Source organism: Bufo bufo, chromosome 4 (genome assembly GCF_905171765.1).
Source record: "Bufo bufo chromosome 4, aBufBuf1.1, whole genome shotgun sequence".
Taxonomy (NCBI): Eukaryota; Metazoa; Chordata; class Amphibia; order Anura; family Bufonidae; genus Bufo; species Bufo bufo.
The window spans coordinates 518564553-518591956 of NC_053392.1; the positions used below are offsets into that span (position 1 = coordinate 518564553).

General features: G+C 43.8%; 1 protein-coding gene across 3 annotated transcripts in view; it reads left to right on the top strand.

Annotated features, from left to right (window-relative positions):
• VRK2 (VRK serine/threonine kinase 2) overlaps positions 1 to 27404 on the top strand; it is a 104492-nt gene that overhangs the window by 21114 nt on the left and 55974 nt on the right. For all 3 annotated transcript variants that reach the window (XM_040429716.1, XM_040429714.1, XM_040429713.1), the window contains exon 8: positions 4375 to 4507. In XM_040429716.1, coding sequence (XP_040285650.1) covers positions 4375 to 4507 — 133 coding nt within the window. The remainder of the gene's footprint in view (positions 1 to 4374; positions 4508 to 27404) is intronic.

A 27404-nucleotide genomic window follows, 5' to 3' on the forward strand; every position in this document is an offset into this window, starting at 1 on the left:
GATTGGAGAAAACTCCGATCCTATGGTATATTAACTCCTGACTTTACATTGAAAGTCAATGGGGGGCGGATCCGTTTGCAATTGCACCATATTGTGTCAACGTCAAATGGATCCGTCTACATTGACTTGCATTGTAATTCAGGACGGATCCGTTTGGCTCCGCACGGCCAGGCGGACACCAAAACTACTTTTTTTATGTCCGTGGATCCTCCGAAAATCAAGGAAGACCCACGGACGAAAAAACGGTCACGGATCACGGACCAACGAAACCTCGTTTTTCGGACCGTGAAAAAATACTGGCATGAGGCCAAATTGCGACTTTTGTCTCAGACTCCCAACGTTTTTGTTGAATGTCAATTTACTGACAAAACCATGCAGTTAGCTCATTTATATTTGATAAAAATAAGTGCATTCTGCTTTAATACTTACCTATCACTTGTTCCCACGACGAGTCATATTTTTCTCCCATAAATGCGACTTTTTACACAAAACACCACCACATAAGGGGATATCCAATACCATAAACTGCCCCCCCCCCCCATGTGCCGGGGTCCTCACAATGAATATACTTACCTGGCTCCCTGTGCCGCTCCTGGTTCCCGCACCGTTGCAGCTGCTCCCCGTGCACCGATGAAAACATCCGGTGTCGGGGGGGGGGGGGGGGGGTAGAGGCAGGCGGTGATGGGGACGAGCCTCCCTAGCATGAATAGCATCGTGGGTGACGCTAGGGAGGCTCGTCCTTGTCCCTGCCTGCAATTGACTGCTTCCCCCCGACACCGGATGTTTTCATCGGTGCATGGGGAGAAGCAGGAGCGGCGCGTGGAGCCAGGTAAGTATATTCCCTGTGAGGGGCCCAGCATATGGGGGGGGGGCAGTTTATAGTATTGGATAACCCCTTTAATTGTCCGCAACAATTTGAGCCATTGCTGCCGATAAAAGGATGATAAATGAGGCGTAATATGCACCAGTTTGATAGCCCCGCCCACTTTGATATTTGTAACTCATCTCTGGCGTGATGCATTCTTTATGTTGAAAATTCTGGAGAAAACAGTTGATATATTTTGCACAAATCAAAACACCATTCTTTTTGGCGCGTTTTATGCCATAATTCTGGCGCAACATGCTTAGTAAATGTCCCCCAAAGTCCTTTAGTATTGCACCGTTAAACCTGTACATGGTTAGCAGCTGGTTCCTTCATAGCTACTCCTTAGTATGTCTTTTTGATTCCGATATATTAATAGGATCGGTGCAGCAATCATGCTAATAACGTTGTAAGCCTGATGACTGGCATTCAGCTTTACATGACACATGAGACGGATAAAAATAAAACCCTACAATGACATAGTTAAGTGTCATTAGGTGTTCTTGCAGTTCCTACATTTTTCGGCTGACTCCATTTTCGGCGTTCCATCCGTTTCTGGGCTTTATTCGGTGTGATCTACAAGTCTATTTTTAGGTGAAGTGCTATTTCCTAAGTTTCCAGGCGCTAGATTCGTTCCCTGGATTCTTTCAGCGGTTGGAAGTGTTATGCAGATTAGCATAGATTAACCAATCTGACTCTCCATAAAGCATGCCGCAGCGTATAATGCCATTGGTTTGCTTACAATGGGGGATGATTTATTTTCAAGCAGGAAAACCACACATTGCTATTTTAACATGTTTTAACATATTTTAGCAAATAAAATGAGCTGCTTTGAATATGCAGCTGCTATGGAGATTGGAATTGGAATGAAAACATTGCCTTTTTATTGGCGTTATCGTTTTTGACTCCTTTTTAACTTTTTTTTCTATTGTGCAGCCAGCAGCACCCCCAGCAGTAAATAGGGTTTTATTTAGGAACAGGTAGGCTTTTTCTGCGGAATCATTTGCAGCCATTGTACGCAGTAAACACTGATTAACCTCATAAACATTGATGCGTTGTCTTCCCCCCCCCCCCTTCCTTTGGACCCAGCAATGTTAAATTATCTTTCATAGTGAAATGTAAAAAAAATTCCAATGTAGACTGTGGCATCGTACACAGATGTGTATAGAAATCTTGCCTTGGAACTGGAGATGGGGCTTGGTTTAAAAGGGTTATCCCATTAGTAGTGTAAAAAATGGAAAATCAGATATCCTATAGTACATGACAGTCTCTTTCTAACACACATAGAACCAGCCCTGTACCTCTCATGGATCCAGAGATCTCCTCATTCATTGCCGCATTTACTCTGCTAGATGTATTTCAAGCTGGCAGCTATAGGGGCATGCACTTTCTCATTGGTGGCAGTTGAAGGACGGAACTGACCATGTATGTCAACCTCAGTGAGCTGGACAGAGAATTTAGAAAAAGGGCAATCAGCAGGTGGCGCCATAGAGATACGTTTTATTGAATAACTCAGTGGCTATAATAAACATTTAATGACATGCAATTACAATTATTTAGATCCAGGTGCTGGTTTGAAAAATCTTGAATATTTTTCATGGGACAAGCCCTTCAAACTCCTAAAACTGAGAGTGTGCATAAGCTCTAAAGAGAAATTCCTCAATAGTGTTTTAAAAGTGTGAAAAGCTAAGCTGTCAGCGACTAAAATTAAAGGTCGCTTGTTTTAAGCACTTGTATTGCGTCTTCCTCCGTGACATTCAATTCCTGCTTGTTAGAAGGATCCCTTGACACTAAGCTGATCACACAGTAAGTATTGAATTTTCCTTCAGCAGCGCCACCACAGGTTAAATTAAGCATTACTGCATGGCACACATGCAGATCATTGGATTGTGTAATACAGGACAGGACAGGTCCTCCAGAGTGACAGGTGCTGTTTGTAACCGCTCTTCTGAACACACAACTTCTATTCATTTTCTAAACTGGACAATCCCTTTAAAGGGTATGAACACCATATAGGAAAGTGGTTATGTACATTAGTAGTTAAAAAAAAAATGCCATCTTCATTCCTTTAGGCCTCATGCACATGACCGCGTGCCCACCATGCCTGTTCTGCAGTGCACGGGCACCCACTGTGTGCCTGCCATCTGCGGATGTGGACCCATTCACTTTAATGGGGTCTGCAGTCCACACCGCAAAAAGTAGTGCATGCACTATTATTTTGCGGTGCAGTGGCGACAGAAAACCCACAGAAGCACTTCGTAGTGATTCTGTGGGATTTCGATCCATGCCTCCGTTCCACACCGTACCATATCTTCCTGATTGTGGAACCATTCAAGAGAATGGGTCCTCATCTGTGATACGGTGTGCATACGGATAGTGCCCGTATATTGCGCCGCAATACAGGCATGGACCTGCTACGGTCGTTTTACATGAGGCCTTATTCATTTTAAGTCCCATTTATATTCAGTTTACAACCTCTAGTCACATACCTTTCTCAAGGGGAAATATTCCTCATGGTAATGCATGCTAGATGTGAGATTTGTGTGTCCAGCATACTGCTGCCTTCACTAGTTCTCATTTATCAGTGCAGCGTTAGCCCCATACAGATTGCTCCATGTACAGCAAGTAAGGGCTCTGTTTGCTGACAGATACTGATGCACAGAGTATTGTTTGTGATTTCCCCCTGGCACGGGCATTTTTTTTCTTTACACTCACCCACCTCTAAACTGCTAACCCCATCTACCTGAGAAGAGCAGATCTGATAGCAGCTGAAAGGACACTATTACGCGATTGGTGGGGGTCTCAGCACATGGTCTCCCACTGATCAAAGCTTCTAACATGCCACTAAAAAGCAGCAGTTACTCTTTAACTTGTCACTCAAAAGGTGAACATCACGTTCCATGGAAGTTGCCCGTTTTTTATTTCCTTCCTATCTGCTGATGAAAAGGAAGTTGAAAGGATTAAATAAGAAAGTTTGGATGGAAATGAATCTCTTAAGTTCTCATTTATTCTGTATTGTCTGCCTTTATACTATTACTTTATTACCTCACACACTCTATATAACTATGCTGCTTTGTGTATCGAAAATGACAAACTTTACAAACCTTTACACAATTAAATCGAAATGCTCTAATCGGAGAAAGTATCTTCGTGAAATGCGAGAGCTTCTGAGATCTAAACTGAGAGGACACATAAAAGACACATTGCAGTTTATGATGTGTAGATACCCACCTGGAGAGATGAAAACTTGGGAGATAAAGAGGAAACCCCCCCCCCCCCCTGAAAAATGGCTAAATTCAGAAACAAGATATGACTACGATGGGAAGGATTTAAAGTGGAAGGGTAACTGTTATAGCCCCCAGATGTGCATATTTTATCTTGAGGCACCATTTGGTTTAATAAAACGTAGATCAAAGCCTGTCCTTAACCTGTAAGTTTCTTAAGGCTTAATTATAAAGGTTATACTTTCAAAGGACAAAAGCATTATTCATTTATCTGTTCTCGTCTTCCAGGTTTATCTTGCAGATTATGGACTTTCTTACAGATACTGCCCCGATGGGAAACACAAAGACTATAAAGAAGACCCAAGAAAATGCCACAATGGGACAATTGAGTTTACCAGCAGAGATGCTCACAAGGGGGTTGGTATGTTCCTTTTTATTATTATTACTGTATGAGTAGTTTAATTAAAAGAATATATAATGTGTAAAGTGAGCAGGGATCTTTTATAGTTACGTTCTGCCACATAACTTATTCTGTGGTGTATACTAAATGTATCTACTGTATTGTCTTCTATGATTTAACTCTATATATTACACACACCTATACGGTTATATAAACTTTAGCTAGCACCCGATTAAGTTATATGCACGCAGCATGTGGATCTTGGCATGGTGTTCAGTGGGAATCTGCATTGCCTTTCACAGCAGTGGATTTGAAACCAGCATCAAGAATGAACATGGCACTTCTTGATGCAGATTACATGCAGAAACTAAAGTGCGTCTACCCCACTTGCGTGGCTATAAGCCACACGCGGTGCTGCGGCACTGCAAACTGAAGAGTGGCGGAAATACAGACTTTTATTGGGCACTAGGGGCATACACTGATCTCCTAAGGTCTCATACCAAAACTTAATATGCCTTGCACCAATGAGTTGCATGATAAATTTAAGAATTATTTTATTTTTCCGCCTTGACTTTTGTGTTGGAAAAAGGGGTACAGGTGCTTCCTAAATATGACGATCATTCTAAAAATCATATTCTCAATGTATTTACAAGGGGGTTATCCAAGACTATAAAATGCCCCCCCCCCATATGCCGTGCCCCTCACAATAAATATACTTACCCCACTCCCTGTGCTGCTCCTGGCGCCGCCGCCACTGCTGCTTCTCCCCATACACGGATGAAAACATTCGGGGAGGGGGGTCCCGGGTCCGAGGTCCCAGCATATGGGGGTTGGGGGGACATTTCATAGTCTTGGATAACCCCTTTAAAAATTATCTATACAGCTGTATGTCTCCTTCGCTTCACATTGTACATGTGCAGCCACCACTAGGGGGAGTTCAGTGCATAGGCATTTATATAGTTGCCATTGAACTTACAGTGGCCCCACCTGCAGAGGGGATCATACTTACCTGGTCCATGCTTCTGGGTTCCAGCTCCTTCGCTCCCCCTGGGCCGCTGCAGCTCTCACGTCTTCTTGCGTCAATATCCATCATTGGCTGCAAGGATGACATGACTCTTGGGAGACATGTCACCACTCAGGGAGACATGGGAGCAAAGGAGCCAGAGCAGTGGGGTAGGTAAATAGGATTCCCCGTCACAGGTCTTTCCACGCTGGGGCGTCTGCTTGAGAGGTTCCCTGGGGATGAATAACGCCTTTAATAGAAGCTGTAAAAATTGCTATGCGCCAAGCCTCCCTAGTGATAGCTGCCAGAAAATGCCACAGATTTATTTCAGGAACATAAGAAGTTCAGCATCATAGGAGTCGCATGGTTGTCCACTTTGATAGGTATGCCAATGCATTGTACAAACCCTGTGAGTGAAATAAAACAAATGGGTAGGAAGTGCAGATTTGTATTTAAGTGCAATACAAGTAAATATACCCAAATCTCTATGCAAATATTTTTAAGTAGTTTTATGGTGCTATATTTTTATCTCTTCCTGACTGCCCATTGACTATAAAAGTTCTGGGGGTCAGGATTTATCTGTTAATGGACATTTTAGAACATCCATTCAGAGATTGCAACTGCACGCAAATCGAGCAGCTGCTGAGTGGGGGTCACCCCATAGAGAAAGCAGGGACTGTTCCTCAGTGTCCCTGCCTCCTAGATCGCTGTGTAAACAGCGCTGAACGAGCGCCGTGTATACAGCTAAGGAAGCGCTATGTTGTTTCCTGTTCCGGCCCGGGAGACTGCAGCAGCTGTCGGGTCTTCCTTAGACCTAAATCTGCCCTGCATTGTATACTGCATTACAGCTTCTCTGGGGGTTGTATTCCCCCTGTAACTGGGGCTACTATGTCAGCACCAGTTATAGGAGAAATTAATAGTGTAAAATGTCACCCAGAGGTCTTGTATGATCTTATGGGGGACACAAAGTGTAAAATAAAGTAATAAAAATAAAATGGCAGATGTAAAAAAGAGCCCTTTTCCCCAATTAGGCAATGTAAAAATAGTTAAAGATAGAAAAAAAGACATATCTGGTATCATCGTGTCCGTATCGACTGTAAAAATAAAAAAATTCATAAAATGCTAAAACCTCCCAAAAAGCATAATATCAAGCGATCAAAAAGTTGTATGTACCCCAAAATATTAGCAATAAAAACGTCGCCTCATCCCGCAAAAAACAAACCCTCACACAAGTCCATTGTTAAGAAAATAAAAAAAATATGGCTTTAAGAAAATGGCAACACAAAAAGTTTTTATTTAAATAAAGACATATTTGGCACCACTGCATCCGTAACGACCGGGTCTATAAAAATATCACATCTACCACATCAGGTGAACGCTGTAAAAAAAAAAAATAAAAACAGCTTTTTTTTTTGCCTACTTGTCTCCCAGAAAACATAATATCAAGTAAAAAAAAATGTCTTATGTACTCCAAAATTGTAACAGTCACGTACACACACACACAGGGGGGAGGATAGTGATCACTGCGCTCCACACTCACCCCTGGCCCTGCCTACTTGCCTCGCAAGTCCTGATGACAGGGGACAAATGGACAGGGGACAGTCCCTAGCTTAGAATCAGGGCCGGCGCCACCCATAAGCAGAGTAGGCCACCGCGTAGAGCGCACTCTGGAATCCGAATCTCAAGCAGTAGCACCCGGCCGCCGCCTGCGCCCCGCCCCCTATTTGTGATCCATCTGACATCATCTCCTTCTGTTCAGTGACTTCAGGCAGAGCGAGCGGCACGCAGCTGACACACAGCTACGAGACCCTGGTGTATTTAAATCTCATTTAGGCTGTCTTTCAGAAAAGTTTCTCCTGGGATTCGAACTCACGACCTTTCACATCAGAGGCAAGGCATTTACCCACACAGCTATGAAAGCTGTATAGCCAGTTACTTAAAAAAAATTAAAAATTCTACTGTAGGTAACTTTGATACCTAGTGTACATCCATACACATGACAGCTGCCCCAACACACCCAGCTCTGCTACATCCATACACAGTGTACTGGGGCAGCTGTCATGTGTATGGATGTACACTAGGTATCAAAGTTACCTATAGTAGAAGTCTTATTTTTTTATTTTTTTTAAGTAACTGGCTATACAGCTCTCATAGCTGTGTGGGTAAATGCCTTGCCTCTGATGTGAAAGGTTGTGAGTTCAAATCCCAGGAGAAACTTTTCTGAAACTGTTTTTTTTTTTTTTTTTTTTTAAATACCGGACTGTTACTTTACTGCCACGGGGAGGGGGGCTATTGGCGCCATGATACTGGCACATGGAGGGGGAGGAGAGAGGCACTTGATACTGGCACATTAGGGGGCAGGGGGAGAGGATGGCACTATGATATTAGCACATGGGAGGGGGCAAGAAATGGACATGAATCATGAGGGGCAGAAATGTGAAATGATGGGGGGAGGCAAGAAATGGACATGAATCATGAGGGGCAGAAATGTGAAATGATGGGGGGAGGCAAGAAATGGACATAAATCATCAGGGGCAGAAATGTGAAATGATGGGGGGGGGGGGGCGCCAAAATGTAGATTCGCTCGTGTTGACAAAAATCCTTGCACCGGCCCTGACTTCGGGCGTGCAATCCCTCGAGACCAGTGACCTCCAGAGGTGGGTCTCGGGGGATCACGCGCCAAAGACACATGATCTTGGCAAGAGCCAAGGCAATGTGGACCTGGAGCACAGCGAGGAGCAGAACCTGGTGAGCACCCCTAGCAACCGCACTTTGACAACCTGCACTAGGGTGTCAGAGGCTGCAGGACAGTGACTGGCAGCAGGGTGGCACGCACTTGTATACAGGGGTCAGGGGACACCTGCTGCTTGACTAGGGGCCATAAATTCTGACTGGCACAGGGTGCCCAGCAGTGGCACATGGAGCCTAATAGGTGGCACAGACTGTCTAAAGGGCTATGAATGGTACAGGGTGCATGACAGTGCCAGACTGGCAGAGGGCACAAGGCAGCATACTGTTTTATGTAGCCCTGGTGGCACAGGATTTCAGACAGTGGCTGAATGGCACCTGGCAGTGAATAGGTGGCACTGCTCGTGTTTGGTGTGCAAACCTGCTGAACAGCGCAGAGTGATTGGCATCACTGGGATGGTACTAGGTGGCAGACAATAGCTGGATATTATATATACATGAACATAGTCAGACTGGCACAGGGTACATGACCATAGACTGGCACAGGGTACACGACCATAGTTAAATGTTGCATGCAATAGGTGGCTGAAAAAGGGGCGGGTAAAAGGGTGTGGTCAATGGGCGGAGTCAATGGGGTGGCAAAATTAGCTTTTGCTTAGGGTGGCAAAAATCCTTGCACCAGCCCTGCTTAGAATACGTGCTGGGAGGACAGACAAGACAAACAACGGATAGTGAACGGACCGAGTCAATACCAAGAGAGTAACAAAGTACAAATGGAGTAAGCAGAGAATAATCAGGAGAAGCCGGGGTCAAATACCAGGAGAGTAATAAAGTACCACAGCAGTCCGCAGAGAATCGTCAGGTGGAAGCCGGGGTCGGAATACCAGGAGAGCAGCGCAGTACAGGAGGAGCAGGCAGAGGATCGTCAGGGAACACAGGAACAGGTAAGTATGGCAGGTAACAGAATCGCAAATGAACCTAATTAACAGGCAACCTGTGGCCAGCCTGCACAGAGGTGGGACGCCGACGGCGCTGAGTAGAGCGAGTGACTCGTCGGTGTCCCGTGACAAAAATAGTAACAAAACAAAGTACAGTCTATCCTGCAAAAGGCAAGCCCTCAGACATCTACGTTGGCATAAAAATAAGTGTTATGGATGTTAGTGTATGGAGATGCAAAGTGTAACAAATTTTTTATAAAAAGTGATTTTATTATGCAACAGTAATAAAACATGAAAAAAAATTATTCATTTTGTATTGCCATGATCATATCAAACTGCAGAATAAAGTTATCATATCATATATACCACATCGTGAACCTCATAAAAAAAATAAAAAACAGTGATAGAATTTCAATTTGTGCCCACCACAACTCCCCAACAACTCCCCAAAAAGCGATCAGAAAGCAAAATGTAATCCCAAATGGTGCCAATAAAATCGACAGCTTGTCCCTTAAAAAAAAAGCCCTCACACAGCAAAAAAATAAAAGAAAAGTTATGGCTCTTAAAAACCTTTTCAGCTAATTCTGAGCCCTGGCGTATCCTCAAACAGCAGTTACTGTATGTAAAAAAGAAAGTTTGGGCCTAGAGCACCATTTTCTAGTAAAAAAAATAATAATGTAATTTTTAATTTGCACATCGAAGTTTTATAAATTCTATGAAACACACCATAAAATTTCCTCAGAATGCCTTGGATAGGTAAAAGCATTCCAAAATGATTACCACATACAGTGACACATCAGATTCGCAAAATTAGGCTTGGTCAGGAAGGGGGTAAATGGCCTGGTCTGGAAGTGTTTAACAAATTTTGCAAGACATTGTGCCACAATAAGGCAACCCTTAGGGCTCTATCACGCGAGCGGATGCGGTGTGGGTAATCCGCTGTGTGAAACGTGCCAAGCCCTGTCCCGGACAGTAGAGACATGGACCATTAACATGATTGATAATTCTCTGTACCTCTCTGTGACCTTTTTAGTGAGATAAAATTGTCACCGTGATTTTGTAGTAAAAAGATCACAGAGAGGCAAAGATCATTATCAATCATGTTAATGCTCTGTGTCTCTGCTGTCTGGAGCAGGGTTTGGCACTCTTTCATGCAGCGGATTACCCGCACGGCATCTGCTCATGTGAAAGAGCCCTACGTCAGATAGGTCCCTACTAGAGTTGAGCATATTGATTCATTCTTTACCTGCAAAGAGCTATCCCTGCTGCTGATGAAGCACCCGCCCTTCGACTTGATTGACAGGACGGGACATCTCGATCGGCCCTGACAGACTCACACCTGCGCCACTGCTCTGAATAGCGGTTAAAGGGTTTCTGTCCCCGGAATTAGCCCTCTTAAACTAGCTGACATTAGCGATGTGCTAATGTCAGCTGAACCTAACTAACCTATTCCAACTTTTATCTATGCCCCCGTTACTCCAGAAATATAACTTTTATAATATGCTAATTAGCCTCGAGGGGGATGGGGGGGGGCTCCGTTCTCCCAACTTTGGCCACGCCCTGCTACACTAGATTGACAGGGCCAGGCAGCCTTCACCGCCAACTGCCGGCCCTGTGCGCTGGGGAAATCTTGAGTCAGTCAGTATTCGGCGCAGGCGCAGTGAGGAAGCCGGCGAGTGCCCTTCACTCACTGCGCCTGCACTGAATACTGAACGGGACGCCGCAGGCTCGAGATTTACACGGCAGACAGGGCTAGCAGTAGGAGACCAACGCTGCCTTGCCCTGTCAATCTAGTGTAGCAGAAATACTGACAATGCCCGTCACGACCATTGTGGTCTGGCGAGCTGGTGGACGTGAGGCGCAAATCACAACCGGATTAGACAAGTACGGGTTTATTGAGAGACAACGCGTTTCGGGGTGCGCATGACCCCTTTATCAAGTCTGGTGTGCTGCAGCTGCAGGTGCAGCTGGATGTTTGCTGTTCGTTTAATGCTTCCCGGTCACTTTTACTGACAATGTAGTACAATGCTTTGCCAGTGATGAATTAGATATGGCTGAAGCGCTGTGGCTTTGCTATTATACTTCGTCAGGCAATGCTGTTGCGGTGGTGAGGCTGGTGTAGCTGGGGTATTCTGACCCGGCTACTGCACGTGGTGCGTGCTGTAAGGACACAGGGAGCAGTGAAGCGCGCGCTGGAGAGGGGGAGGAATCTAGTGTAGCAGGGCGTGGCCAGAGGTGGGAGAATGGAGCCTCTAGGAGCAGGGGCAACGCCCCTCTGCACCTAGAGGCTAATTAGCATATTATAATAGAGACGTTAATTCACAATGGATCACAGCACTTGACAGATAACTGGCAAATTAATGGGTGCTCGTCATATTATAAAAGTTATATTTCTGGAGTAACGGGGGCATAGATAAAATAGGAATAGGTTAGTTGGGTTTAGCTGACATTAGCACATCTAATTCTGGTGACAGAAACCCTTTAAAATGCAGAGGCTCTGCTTTAGGGTTGTCATGATACCAAGATTTTGATTAAATTTCGATACCATAAACAAGTATTGCAATACTTGATACCATTCGATACCATGCGAAAAAAAATAAAACACCAAAAAAGCTGTGTGCATTCTACATTTTATGGAACATCCTGCCCATAATCCTATTTTTTGGGGTGGACAAGGTGACAAAAAAATTGTGAATTGCACGGTTTAGATTTTTTTTTTTTTCTGTTACGGCGTTCACTGCATTGGAGATATTTTTTGATATTTTAATAGTTTGGACTTTTGGGATGTGGCGATATGTAATATGTTTATTTATTTATTGTTTATATATTTTATATGTAAAATTAGGAATGGGGGTGATTTATAAGTAATATGTTGGTGTTTTTATTTTTTTTAACTTTTTATTTAATAACTATTTCCCCCCTTAGGGGTTAGAACCTGGCATCTTTTAATCCCTTGCCCTATTCACCCTCATAGAGCTCTATCAGGGGGAATAGGACTTTACACAGTAGCGCAGCCTAGTATCGGTAAAAGACAAATCCCGGTATCGAATCGATCCGGGTACAAAAGTATCGATTGGGTATCGATAATTCGATACCCGGTGGAACCCTACTCTGCTTATTGAGCAGCAGTTGTTCACGAACTGTAGGCGCAAGATAGTCAGGGCTGCCTTTGAGTCTGTGCCTGTTTGGATGACTGTCTTAAGCCTGTGCCTGGCTGCCTTTGAGCCAGTGCCTGTCTGTCTGGCTGCCTTTGAGCCTGTGCCTGTCTCTCTGGTTGTCTTTGAGATTGTACCGGTCTGTCTGGCTGCATGTGAAGCCGTGCCTTTTGGTAGGCTGCCTTTGAGTTTGTGCCTGGCTGGCTACTTTTGAGACTGTACCTGTCTGGCTGGCTGCCTTTGAGCCTGTGCCTGTCTGGCGGGCTGTCTTTGAGCCTTTGTCTGTCTGGCGGGCTGTCTTTGAGCCTTTGTCTGTCTGGCGGGCTGCCTTTGAGCCTATACCTGTTTAGCTGGCTGATTCGTGACTGTCTGGCTGACTGCCTTGGAATCTGTGCCTGGTAGACTGGCTGCATTTTAGTATTTGCCTGGTTGGCCTCATGTACCTAGGGAGCTGATTGCTTCTGTGTTTATGCTTGCTGGGATGACTGCTCTTGCTGTCTGTTTCTGGTCCTGGGTTTATCTAGTGCTGTTGATCGTCGGACAGCTCGACATGGCTGACGGCTTCTGCGGCTGTGTCTGCATGGGGGGCGGCTCCTTGCGGCCGTGTCTGCATGGCTGGTGTCTTCTGTTGCCATTTCTAAATAGTTCACCGCTCATGCAGCAGTGTCTGGATGAATGTACTTGGCTCTGAGTGGGTGTCCATGTGACCAGCGGTGCCTGGGTTGCCGCCATTTCCTTGTGGCGGTCTATCTTGGTGGCTATGCATGCAGGGTGAACTAGTTCTGTGGCTATGTTTGGTTGTCCATTTGTAGATTATAGTCTACAATAGGCATAGCACTCCAACTCCTGGTGGGGAGTAATAAGATGGATTGGAACATTTAGTTCGGACGGCCTACAGGAGGTATGACGCACCAGCAATCTTTATAAATACTTGACGCCGATCTAGAATTCCAAAGCTGAAGGATCCAGTGAGCTCTTTGGACCTCTTGCGGCAGACCCGTGAGCTCCCCCGGGGGATGGATGCCATAGTAGTTTTCCATCATGGATGCCAGATTGCGAGGAAAATTGGAGATTTGACGTCTAAAGTTCCTCTGGTAAATGTAACACAGGGCCTCCAGTGAATCTTGGATCAAAGCATCTGTCTCGCAATATATTCTGCACCAATCATCTTCAGTTGGTCATTCCTTGTCAAGATAAGTACTTCTCTAAGATGTTTTGTTAAAATCTGTTATGATTATTTTGATAAACACTTGATGAGAAACCCATATGAGATTTCCTTTAGAAGATTGACTGACAGGTTAGTAAAAGCAGTTTTTTAGCAAAATAAGGCTACGGATCACATTTATAAGCCCACATTAGGAATCGTGATGAGGCCCTGAACATCAGCATATATTTAGCTGACAGGGGTGAAACCTGGTGACAGAATCCCTTTAAGTATAATGTCCGGTATTAAAATTTCCTAGGACGTTATTGATCCGACCCTTTTTCTTTAAGTTCGGACCTCTAGTTAGCTTTTAGCTTCCCTATGCTTCCATCTGGGTATTCTTAGCTTTTATTACTTTTCAAGCACTTTTGATAAGCTCAGGGATCAAAAGGAATAAGTTGCTAATGTCTGGATATTAGGAGATGCCTTATTCGTTACCTAGGGGTAACTAAGGATTGGAGAAAGCCCTCTGCGCTTTTTGTTCCCTTTTTTTTCTGGCATAATGAGGGTAAGGCGGCCTCAAAGAGTTCACTAGCCAGATAGCTTAGGTCTTTTTTTTTTCTCTGGCTTACATCTCTTCTGGAAACATTTCTACTTGCGCAGTCTACCTCTTGGGAGGAGAGGGCTAATGTTTCTATTGTGCAAACCTGTAAGGCTGCCACGTGGTCTTCTCCTTCTACCTTACCGTCTCTATCGGCTCCAGCTAAATTCTGCCTCTGTTCTTCTGTCGGTAAGAAGTTCTGCAAGTGGTGGCCCCCCCGTAAGGAAGGGGTATTCTTCTCTGTAAATCCTCTCTGTGGTGCTATCGTGGGGTCTGGAAAATCCGATTACCGGTAAGTGTAATCATCATTTTCCTCAAGTGGTGGGACAAAAGTCGCAAACAGTTTCTGCCCAGAAACTGGCATAGGGAGAAATGATACATTTCCCCCAAGTGTTTTTTTTGTTTTTGTTTTTTGTTAAGTCATTTGTCTTTGAGTTGAGATGTTCTGAGTGAAAATTATAGCATTTTAATTTTTCCATTGATGGAGCTGTGTGGGGGCTTGTTGCTATATTCTAAAAGCCATAACTTTTTCATTTGTGAACTGACAGTGCTTTTTTTTGTGAAATGAACTTTAGTTTTTATTAGTACAATTTTGGGGTATATGCAACTTTTTGATCACTATTTTTTCTGCTTGTTACAAGATGGGATGAACAAAAGTCGACAATTTTTTGTTACCAGTGTTTTCTGGGATTTTGATACTGATGACCTATCCTCCGACACCTGGGACCCCTGCTGATCAGCTGTTTCAGAACGCATCTGCGCTCCTGTGAGCGTCGTGGCCTTCTCCATGCTTACCAAGCACAGAGCCGTACATTGTGCTTGGTATCGTGCCCAAATTGCTTGATAAAGACCAGAGATGGTCGAAACATCGCTGTCATGCTGCTGATTTGAAATAAAGCAATTTACATTTTTGCACAAATGGAAGAGTGCTGCGGATTTCTGCGTATACCTGGTATCGTGCCCAGCCACATTCACTTCAATGCGTAGGTTAAATAACAGAACTGGATGCTGAGTTATTATTTTTTTCTGTAATAAAGACTCCTTACCCCTCCTTCTCTCTAGGTGCCTGGATGCTGCAGTCACTATTGACAGTGGCATTTAAGCAGTTAAACAGGTAGGATCAGAGCTAGGCATGGGCACAACTGCTGTGCCTGCTCCATCCTGGCGACATAACTGTCACTTTGCCACTTAACCAACTTGGTTAAAGCAACAATGTACAGTTACGTCAATTCACAGTAAAGGGTTAAACTGAGGCTTGACTCTTAATTCACAGTAGCTATAAAGTGGCAGCAAACATTAACTTTACTTTTTTCACTCGCTTTTGTAGTGTTAATTTAATGTTTATTGCCACTGGATGGTCTGGGAATGTATTCTATATCCTAATTAAAGTGAATAAGATATGAGGAGAGCATAGATTGCAGTCACACCTGCGCCCTGGTGTCTCAGGGGGGCCAAAGTCCCCTTGCCATATACATGTATAGCAGTACTATAAATCACAGTGCAAACGTGTGGTGACATAGTATGGTAATAGCACAATAGATATAGAAATTGTACTTTGGAAATTAATATTTTACTGACCTAGGAATAGTTGTTGTTTAATATGACAGTGGAGGGTGCTGGTAGAGATCTTTGTAAAGAGCGTCAAGGTACGCACACCTCTGCTTTGGTTTTTTGCAGTTTAGAAGGGTACATATTGTAACCCAGTCTCTTGTATGTGGGAAATATATATTTTAATTCTGTGATATACAGTAGGTGCCATAATTTCTTTTCTAGAGCAGTAGTACTTTGCAGATGAAACGGTATTTCAGTAAAATTTACTAAATGCCAAATCTACCAACTGCAGTTACTCTTAACAACCAGTTAAAGGGCTTGTCCGTGTTCAGAGCTGAACCCGGACGTACCCATATATTCACCCAGGCAGCCTCACTAATATGAGCATCGGAGCATTTCATGCCCCGATTCACTCCTTTGCCCTACGCTGAATTGCATAGGGCAAATGTTTTTTTTTAGGAGAGCCGGGCTTTCTATAGGGACTTCTAGGCAGAGGCTACCACCCAGCAGTGAGCCCAGTGAAGTTACCGGCATTAATGGGCGGGCTTTACCGCTGCCCTAGCCTGTAAAACCATTTTACAGGCTAGGGCAGAGCTAAAGCCAGCCCATCAGAGCCGGTGACATCACCGAATACACAGCTGGGCGGAAGTCTCCGCCTAGCAGTGTAAAAACATAAACAAAAAAGCCCTTGCCCTACGCTGGATGAAATGCTCCGATGCTAATATCAGGGGGCTGCCTGGGTGAAAATGGGGATATGTCCGGGTTCAGACCCCTTTAAAGGAGTTAGCCAACTAATTTAACACCCCCCAACTAACCTGGAGGACTTTCTTCCCCTTCTGTGGGTGTGCAGCAGCTCATATGAGACAGTGAAGCACCTGCAACTCCCAGAATGCAGTGCAGATAGCGCTTGTTAAAGGGGTTGTTCCACGAAAAATATTCTATAGTTTTCAAACCAGCATCTGGATCTGAATACTTTTGTAATTGCACTTCATTAAAAATTTAGCATAGCCACTGAGTTATTCAATAAAATGCATCTGTATAGCGCCACCTGCTGTTTGTTTTTCTTATTTCTTGGACCTGCTCACTGAGATGGTTGCACATGCTCAGTTTCATCCTTTAACTGCCTCCTGAGCTGTGATAGGGAGAGCTGAGCTGAGCTGTCAGCTTGCTATAAATCTAGCAGAGCAAAGAATGGGGAGATCTCTGGATCCATGTGAGGTACAGGGCTGGTTCTAGCTTTGTTAGGGCTCATTCAGACGGCCGTATGCTATCAGCAAAAACGCGGATCCGTTTTTTTGCGGATTAGATGCTGACCCATTCACTTCTATGGGGCCCTTTTCTATTCCATGGTTCCGCAAAACAAATGAAACATGTCCTATACTTGTCTGTGAAAATCAGGACATGGCCCCATTGAAGTCTATGGGTCTGCAAAAATACTGAATGCTATCCGTTTTTTTGCGGATCCGTTTTTTTGCGGATAGCATTCAGTATTTTTGCGGACAGCATACGGCCGTCTGAATGAGCCCTTAGAAAGAGGTTATCATGTACTATATGATTTTTTAATCATGGGATAACCCCTTTAACTCCTTCCTACCGTGTATAGAAAATAGTACCTCACATGTAGTCCCAGAGATACATACGGTATGTAACGCTGCCACAATTTCCTTCTTCGCCGTCTATAGAATGGGATATAATTATGTATTTCTTTGAATGAAACATGTCTGGACCTCTTCTCTATGAGATCACTACACTGGCACTGAGGGGAGGACAAGGGAGCGAGGAGACTGCTGAGCATGTTAGTCCACCACTTAAGGTTCAAGAACTTGGATCAGAAAGATAAACAGCAGGGGGCGCTACCAGAGACAAAAATGTCATGTACATAAAAACCTTACAGTCATTTTATTGCACGTTTCCTGCAATGATACTTTATTTGAAATGCCCTATTCATTGCATGGGAACACTTTTCATGGGATAACCCCTTTAAGGCTGAATTCACACATGGCAGATTTGTTGCAGAAATATCTGCGATTGGGGATGTTTCAGCAGCAAGCACATTCAATGGGGGGAAGAAATCAGCGTCAAAGAATGTTTCAGACATCCGAGCTAACGTACAGTATGGGCAGAACATAGACATGTAACAGGGTTTATCCATGCAGTAAAGTTGAGTTTGTCATTTGGTGCTTTTTGCAGTGAATTCAGTTCTGCTACATCTGTACATAGTGCTGTGACAGAGCGGGTCAGATCCCGACTCCCCTCTTCTCCTGCTGTTTTTTGTGAATATTATTTTCATAATGGTAGCGGCGGAGCGGCAAGCCTTCATTGCTGCCCAGTGTAACCGTAGCCTTTTGTTTGACCAGTTACAATGAACTGACCCGAGCAGTCTGGTTCAGTCTGGATCAGATATTCTGTGCAGCTTGTTTGATATTTTAACTTTAGTAGACTTTAGTATTTTCTCCATCTTTTCTTTGTTTCGTTTTTTTTTTTGTCCTCCCACAGTGTTCAAATAATGAAAACACCTGAAGTGGCCCTGAAGCATTAAATACTCTTCATTCAGTTTGGTGAAGGTACACGGTTAAATTGCCTAGCTTGAGATTTCTGAGAAATATTAATTCTGAAGGAATACAGTGAAATTACAGAACTTTATAATTTTTTCATAGAGAAACTTTTACGAAAGCACTTATATAAAGTTTGACCTCCTCTGTTAGCCAGGACTGAGAGCATCTCCCACTTTGAAGGACCCCGCATGTCCATGTATTATACTGACTGCTGTGTATTGTAATGGGATCTGTGCACTGCTTCGTTTTTCCGGTGGTGTCTCTCCAGGGCATTTGAACACTTGCTGCTCAAAGAGCATCTGTCAGAAGATTTGTACCTAGGAAACTGACCTGTTGCATGTGCGCTTGGCAGCTGAAACCATCTGAGATGGTCCCATGTTCATATGTGCCCGCATTGCCGAGAAAAATTGTTTTAATATATGCAAATCAGCCTCTAGGAGCAAAGGGGGCGTTATCATTACACCTAGAGGCTCAGCTCTCTCTGCACCTGCCGCACCCTCTGCACTTTGGTTGACAGGGCCAGGTAGGCCTGATTACGTTAACACTGCCTGGCCGTGTCAAAGTGGAGAGGGCATGGCAGTTACAGCCTATAGGTGTAATGACAACGCCCCCGTTGCTCCTAGAGGCTTATTTGCATATATTAAAACTTCATTTTTCTCATTTTATGCGGGCACATATGAACATGGGGCCAACACAGATGCCTTTAGCTGCCAAGTGCGCATGCAACAGGTTAGCCAGTTTCATAGGTAAAAAATCTGCGGACAGGTGCCCTTTAATACCCCCCAGAGAGTTCAATAGATTCATGGGTGTACCAGCATCTAGACAGTTTGTGACCAGCAAAAACGTAGCCTCCGCCATGTTGTCAGTATAGCACAAAAAGTTGAAAATACTGTCTTAACTACGTTATGCCATAGAAACATCTGCAATATTTTTTTTTAAAGTATACGTACTTATTTTTTTTGTTTTTACAGTGGAACCTTATGGGTGACCTATGCCTATACAGTGCAGTGGGATAAGTCACAACCTTCATTGGAGGTATATGTCGGAATCTTTTCCTGGAGAATAGGTTAAAATCGTTCTCTGAGACCGGGAACCCCTGTTGAGATGGTCAGGCATAGTACAAAAGTTAAAAAAGAAAAGTCTTACCTGTCACAGGTGCCCTGGGTCTACCCCTGAGCTCCCTTCTCCTCCAAAAGTGGACCAAAAGTGCGATGTGCCATCTATATGCATGTCCCTGCTGCATCAGTGGTGACCTGTTTGGAGAAGGATGCTTGGCCCTGGACCCGGAGCACTGGTGAAAGGTGCCAGGCCATTTACACATCTGTTTTTTTCAAATATCCATGTAACTGAACTCGGTGCAGGTCCTATTGTAGTTCGTTTCTGCAGAAGAGAAGGGAATGCACAGGGAAGCTATCCATGTGCTGTTTTTCATGGATCCTTTTTTTGGTTACTGAAAATTGTACATAGTCGAGTGATTAAGGCCTTGTGCTGCAAACTGGTAAAGCTGTTTAAACGTCCCTGGCTGGGCGCATTTGCCTCTTGTGCCGTAATTGCAAACGCCATGGACGCAGTCCCTTCATGTGCATTGTCCTGGGCTCTATGTATTGAAGACTTCTCAACACCTCCCCTCTGATCTGATTGATGGCCCTTGTGTCCAATCAGGAGTCTGCTAAAAGTTGTCACTCAACATAGAGGAGGGGTAGGGGAGATTACAAAGCATATGAAGGGACCGCCCACATGGCACTTGCAGTCGCATTGTCGGGGGCGTTAAAGCTGCTCCTTGGCGACGCAAGAAGCACTGGTACCCATACAGGTATATCAAACTATTTTAAAGTTTTAGGGATCATACACACAAGCGTTTCTCTTCTGTTTTTTTACAGGTCCGTATGCGGAACCATTCATTTCAATGGATCAGCAAAAAAAAAACTGAAATGACTGCGTGTGCATTCTGTTTCCTTATGCCTGCATGTTTGTTTGGCAAAAAAAAAATAGAACATGTCCGTTTTGCGGACAAGTACAGGCATCCGCAAAAAAAAACCTGATGTCATACATTTTTCTTTTTTTTTCTTTGCTGATCCGTGTTTTGCAGACCACAAAATACATACAGTCGTGTGCATGAGCCCTTACCCCTCACCTATCTACCCCTGGCAGCAGGTTGGAGCAGTCAGAACAGCCAACAAACTCCTTTTAGGGCTCATGCACACAAACTTTTTTTTTTTCGTTCCGTTTTTTTACAAGTCCGTATGTGGAACCATTCACTTAAAAAAAAAATAACGAAATGACGCCGTGCGCATTCTGTTTCTGTCTGTCAAATCGAACATGTCCTATTCTTGTCCGTTCTGTCCGACAGGCATTGTTACAATGGATCCGCAAAAACAAAATAAACGGATGCAATACGGATGTCATAAATTTTTTTTTGCAGATCTGTGTTTTGCGGAATGCGCATGACCCCTAAGAAGAATCTGCTTATGTCCAAAAGTAAAATGTGACCACAAAAAGGGATTAAACTTGTATTTCCCGAATCCCCCTCCTGCGAGACGCGCTCTAAATCTTTAAAGTATTGCATTTTTAAACCGCTCCTCTAGCCTTTCATATATTCTACTTCCTTAAACGGAGTTTGACGGTATTGGAAACACATTTCCAGCTAAATTACATACATAGTCCTTTTTATTGGATATTGATTGCACTGCCTTGCATCCCCAGGCAGACTTAATTCAACAATTCCCTAATTAGTTCAAGTCATAACCTATGTCTTGTATTCATTTACCATTAATTAAACCTTAGTTGTTTATTACATTGCGGTCTCAATCCAAGAGACAGCCACAGGAACCGAGGAAGAAGAGTCTGTGGACTGCGATGGCACGGAAGGTCACTGCTCGGAATATATTGTAGAAAGTTTTACTGTTGACAGAATGGCTGAGGATCAATGTGGTCAATGCAGCAACGCTTTCTCAGTTGCTCTGTCAGCAAGACAAAAAGTCAATGGAAATATTATACGCGAAGGAAAATAAGTGATTTTTTTTTTTTTAATGACTGGACTTGCAAAACTGTATTTTTGTCCTGACTGCAGACATGTTTTAAGCCTCAAGAATCATATTTTATATGAAGTATATAGGAATTTGGCACTGCAGGCTTTTCACCTTGGCCGTCTCAATAGCTTTATAGCCTGTTGCTTTGTTCCTTCGTGTCCTAGTGGGTGTAAACGGCTACATATTATTGCTTTTTCTATTAAAAGGGCCATTGACCATGTAATGAACAAGGTCCCAGTAATTTGCCAGCGGTGTAGAAAACTGGAGTAGTTTTAATATCACATATTAAGAAGAAAAAAATACTACTCTGCTTTACCATGTGGGATAATTGCACAGCTTCACCGACTCTTGTATTTAATAAAGTGTAATATTTAGACTGAATTGGTTTTATAACTTTATAATGATTTAGTACATTTTTAAACCCTATATTGCAGCACCACAAGCTCCAAAATAAAACCCCATAGGTTATATACATGCTTGACTCTAATGATAGGTAATATCTAATCAGTTATAACAGCTTTGCTAGTCTTAAGTTATTCACAAAGTCAACCCCTTGGATACCGGAGGTTTCCTAGTTTTAGAGTTTTCATTTTTCTTCCCCGTCTTCCTGGAGTCATAACTTTTTTATTTTTCCGTTCACATAGCTGTGTAAGGGCTTGTTTTTTGGAGGAAAAGTTATAATTTCTAATGGCACCATTTAATATTGCATAGGATGTAGTGGGAAGCAGGAAACAAATCCAAATAGGGTGGAATTGGGGAAAAAAAATGCAATTCCGACACAGTTTTAAGTTTTCTTAAATTTTTTTTTTTTCTTAAAGGGTTATTCCCATCTTGCAAATTCATCCTCACCTGCAGTCACTCTGCTGTTCACTTCCTGGTTTTCTGCTGCTAAGGCTGGGCGGGCTTAGGCAGCTAGAGTGAAGGCCGGCCACGCCTCCTTATGACATCACACTGAGAGCTCAGTCCCTGAGTGCTAGTTCATGTGAAGAGTATGACTCATCAGTCTGGCAGCCTGCAGTGTCTGTGAGGCCCCTCCCCCCTGCTGGGGAATCATCAGAGAGCTGTGATAAGTGAGCTCAGTGTACAGTAACATGTGGCTGTTCTGCACAGTTTTAGGGTCCATTCACACGTCCGTGGTGTGTTGCGGATCCGCAACACACCCGACCGGCACCCCCTATAGAAATGCCTAGAATATGGACATGTTCTATCTTTTGCGGTGCTGCCGACTGGAAGATCGGTGCCGCGCTCCGCAAATGCGGATGCGAACAGCACACTGTGTGCTGTCCGCATCCATTCCGTCCCCATAGAGAATGAATGGGTCCGCACCCGTTCCGCAAAATTGTGGAACGGATGCGGACCCATTTGCGGACGTATGAATGGACCCTTACACACAAAATCTCTGTCTGATCTCTTACAAACCCATTTTGTTTATCAAAAAATATAATTCCATATTATACATTAGCTCAAAAGCTTGTCAGCTAGTAAACGTATAATCTGTGCTTTTGTCTCCCATAAAACATGACCATCCCCCACCCACCAGCACTGATGCAGATATTTTTCCATTACAGCTGTACTCCAGTTGTGTATAAACCTTACACTATGTATTTGTATAGATGCATATACAGCTCAGCTACATGTGTCTGTTTAGCTCTTCAACCAGTTCAACCAGCACTATGGCTGAACAGTCTCATATACAGCTCTGCTACATCTGTTTCTCTCTTCCATCATCATTTATGCTAACCCACCACATATACAGCTCTGCTACATCTGTGTATTCTTTTCCCCATTAGTACTGTGGCTGAACAGCAGCTTATTCAGCTCTGCTACATCTGATTCTCTTTTCCACCAGCATTGATTCTAAACCGCCAAATATACAGCTCTGCTACATCTGTCTATTCCCTTCCCGATTAGAACTGTCTGAACAGCAGCGTATTCAGCTCTGCTACATCAGTTTCTCTCTTCCACCAGCATTGATACTGACCCACCACATTTACAGCTCTGCTACATTTGTCTATTCCCTTCCCGATTAGAACTGTCTGAACAGCAGCGTATTCAGCTCTGCTACATCAGTTTCTCTCTTCCACCAGCATTGATGCTGACCCGCCACATATACAGGGAGTGCAGAATTATTAGGCAAGTTGTATTTTTGAGAATTAATTTTATTATTGAACAACAACCATGTTCTCAATGAACCCAAAAAACTCATTAATATCAAAGCTGAATATTTTTGGAAGTAGTTTTTAGTTTGTTTTTAGTTTTAGCTATTTTAGGGGGATATCTGTGTGTGCAGGTGACTATTACTGTGCATAATTATTAGGCAACTTAACAAAAAACAAATATATACCCATTTCAATTATTTATTTTTACCAGTGAAACCAATATAACATCTCAACATTCACAAATATACATTTCTGACATTCAAAAACAAAACAAAAACAAATCAGTGACCAATATAGCCACCTTTCTTTGCAAGGACCCTCAAAAGCCTGCCATCCATGGATTCTGTCAGTGTTTTGATCTGTTCACCATCAACAGTGCGTGCAGCAGCAACCACAGCCTCCCAGACACTGTTCAGAGAGGTGTACTGTTTTCCCTCCTTGTAAATCTCACATTTGATGATGGACCACAGATTCTCAATGGGGTTCAGATCAGGTGAACAAGGAGGCCATGTCATTAGATTTTCTTCTTTTATACCCTTTCTTGCCAGCCACGCTGTGGAGTACTTGGACGCGTGTGATGGAGCATTGTCCTGCATGAAAATCATGTTTTTCTTGAAGGATGCAGACTTCTTCCTGTACCACTGCTTGAAGAAGGTGTCTTCCAGAAACTGGCAGTAGGACTGTGAGTTGAGCTTGACTCCATCCTCAACCCGAAAAGGCCCCACAAGCTCATCTTTGATGATACCAGCCCAAACCAGTACTCCACCTTGCTGGCGTCTGAGTCGGACTGGAGCTCTCTGCCCTTTACCAATCCAGCCACGGGCCCATCCATCTGGCCCATCAAGACTCACTCTCATTTCATCAGTCCATAAAACCTTAGAAAAATCAGTCTTGAGATATTTCTTGGCCCAGTCTTGACGTTTCAGCTTGTGTGTCTTGTTCAGTGGTGGTCGTCTTTCAGTCTTTCTTACCTTGGCCATGTCTCTGAGTATTGCACACCTTGTGCTTTTGGGCACTCCAGTGATGTTGCAGCTCTGAATAATGGCCAAACTGGTGGCAAGTGGCATCTTGGCAGCTGCACGCTTGACTTTTCTCAGTTCATGGGCAGTTATTTTGCGCCTTGGTTTTTCCACACGCTTCTTGCGACCCTGTTGACTATTTTGAATGAAACGCTTGATTGTTCGATGATCACGCTTCAGAAGCTTTGCAATTTTAAGAGTGCTGCATCCCTCTGCAAGATATCTCACTATTTTTTACTTTTCTGGGCCTGTCAAGTCCTTCTTTTGACCCATTTTGCCAAAGGAAAGGAAGTTGCCTAATAATTATGCACACCTAATATAGGGTGTTGATGTCATTAGACCACACCCCTTCTCATTACAGAGATGCACATCACCTAATATGCTTAATTGGTAGTAGGCTTTCGAGCCTATACAGCTTGGAGTAAGACAACATGCATAAAGAGGATGATGTGGTCAAAATACTCATTTGCCTAATAATTCTGTACACAGTGTACAGTCCTGCTACATCAGTTTCTCTCTTCCACCAGCATTGATGCTGACCCGCCACATATACAGCTCTGCTACATCTGTCTATTCCCTTCCCCACTAGAACTATGGCTGAACAGCAGCATATTCAGCTCTGCTACATCCGATAGCCCCCCATATGCCTCAAACAGCCCCCATATGCCTCAAACAGCCCCCAATATACCTCAAACAGCCCCAATAGGCCTCCATCTGCCTCCATCAGCCCCCATAGTGCCTCCATCAGCCCCCATAGTGCCTCCATCAGCCCCCATAGTGCCTCCATCAGCCCCATTGTGCCTCCATCAGCCCCCATTGTGCCTCCATCAGCCCCCATTGTGCCTCCATCAGCCCCCATTGTGCCTCCATCAGCCCCCATTGTGCCTCCATCAGCCCCCATTGTGCCTCCATCAGCCCCCATTGTGCCTCCATCAGCCCCCATTGTGCCTCCAGATAATTACCTGCGCTGTGGCCGCCCGACGCTCCTTCTTGTTGTCTTTTTTTTACATTGCCATGTTCTGACCCCCATAATTTTTTTTTATAGTTATGTCTACTGAGCTGTTTGGCGGCTCATTTTTTGTGGGCTGATCTGTACTTTCTATTGACACCATTTTGGAGTGTGCATGACTTTTTGATCACATTTCAGTTTGATGAAAAAATGGAAAATCGGTCATTTTGATATTTTTTTTTCCATTATGCCATTCGCCGTATGCAATAAATAATTTTAGATTTTAATAGTATGGGCGTTTTTGAATGCGGCAATGTCCATGATGTTTATATTTTTTATTGTTTATATATTAATTTTTTTTACTCTAGGGGAAGGGGAGTGATTTAAAAAATAAATAAATAAATATACATCAACACAATTCTAACATTTTTGGCTCTATACACCACCACAATGGATTTGAAATGAAACAAACGAGATGTGCTTTAACTGCAGACTGTCAGCTGTAGGCCTCATCCGCGTCCGTTCCGTCATTTTTCACAGTTTAGCGGAGGTCCCATTCATTTCTATGGAGCTGTGATAAAAAACTGATAGTCCTCCGTTGTCCGTGATCCCAGTCCGTAAAAAAAATATAGCCTGTCCTATTCTTGTCAGTGGAAAACGGAGGACGGACCCATTCAAGTCAATGGGTCCGTCAAAAAAAAAAACGGATGCACGACTGGTATGTCTTCCGTGTCCGCGTCCATGTCAGTTTTTTTCTACAAGACCTTGGTGCAATAAAATTACACTTTTCATTAACACAAGGAAACACAACTGAAGTAAAATCGGACACGGACCACTGAAGCCAAAATACTGACAGTTAAAAAACACTGTCGTGTGCATGAGGTCTTAATTTGAGGGTATTTACATCCAAATCAGGTGAACGGTGTAGGAATTACAACAGTTTGCATGTGTGACTCCCACTTGTTAAGGGACCAAAAGTAATGGGACAATTGGCTTCTCAGCTGTTCCATGGCCAGGTGTGTGTTATTCCCTCATTACTCCAATTACAATAAGCAGATAAAAGGCCCAGAGTTCATTTCAAGTGTGCTATTTGCATTTGGAATCTGTTGCTGTGAACTCTCAAGATGAGATCCAAAGAGCTGTCACTATCAGTGAAGAAAGCCATCATTAGGCTGAAAAAACAAAACAAACCCATCAGAGAGATAGCAAAAACATTAGGCGTGGCCAAAACAACTGTTTGGAACATTCTTAAAAAGAAGGAACGCATCGGTGAGCTCAGCAACACCAAAAGACCTGGAAGACCACGGAAAACAACTGTGGTGGATGACCGAAGAATTCATTCCCTGGTGTAGAAAACACCCTTCACAACAGTTGGCCAGATCAAGAACACTCTCTCCAGGAAGTAGGTGTATGTGTGTCAAAGTCAACCATCAAGAGAAGACTTCACCAGAGTGAATACAGAGGGTTCACCACAAGATGTAAACCAAAAACAGGAAGGCCAGATTAGAGTTTGCCAAATTACATCTAAAAAAGCCTTCACAGTTCTGGAACAACATCCTATGGACAGATGAGTCCAAGATCAACTTGTACCAGAGTGATGGGAAGAGAAGAGTATGGAGAAGGAAAGGAACTTCTCATGATCCTAAGCATACCATCTCATCAGTGAAGCATGGTGGTGGTAGTGTCATGGCGTGGGCATGTATGGCTGCCAATGGAACTGGTTCTCTTGTATTTATTGATGATGTGACTGCTGACAAAAGCAGCAGGATGAATTCTGAAGTGTTTCGGGCAATATTATCTGCTCATATTCAGCCAAATGCTTCAGAACTCATTGGACGGCGCTTCACAGTGCAAAGAGTTTTTTAACCCCTTAAGGACCCATGACGTACCGGTGCGGCATGGTTCCCGAGTCCTTAAGGACCCATGACGTACCGGTACGTCATGTGTATTTCCGATCACTGCCGCCCAGCGGGCGGTGATCGGAATCCGGTGCCTGCTCAAGTCATTGAGCAGGCACCTTGGCTAAATGCGCGGGGGGGTCCCGTGTCAATTCAGACCTGTGGTTTGCGGCTTTACCTGCGGTTTGCGTGTGGCGGTGCCATCGGGTCCCCATGCATCTGTAGGGGG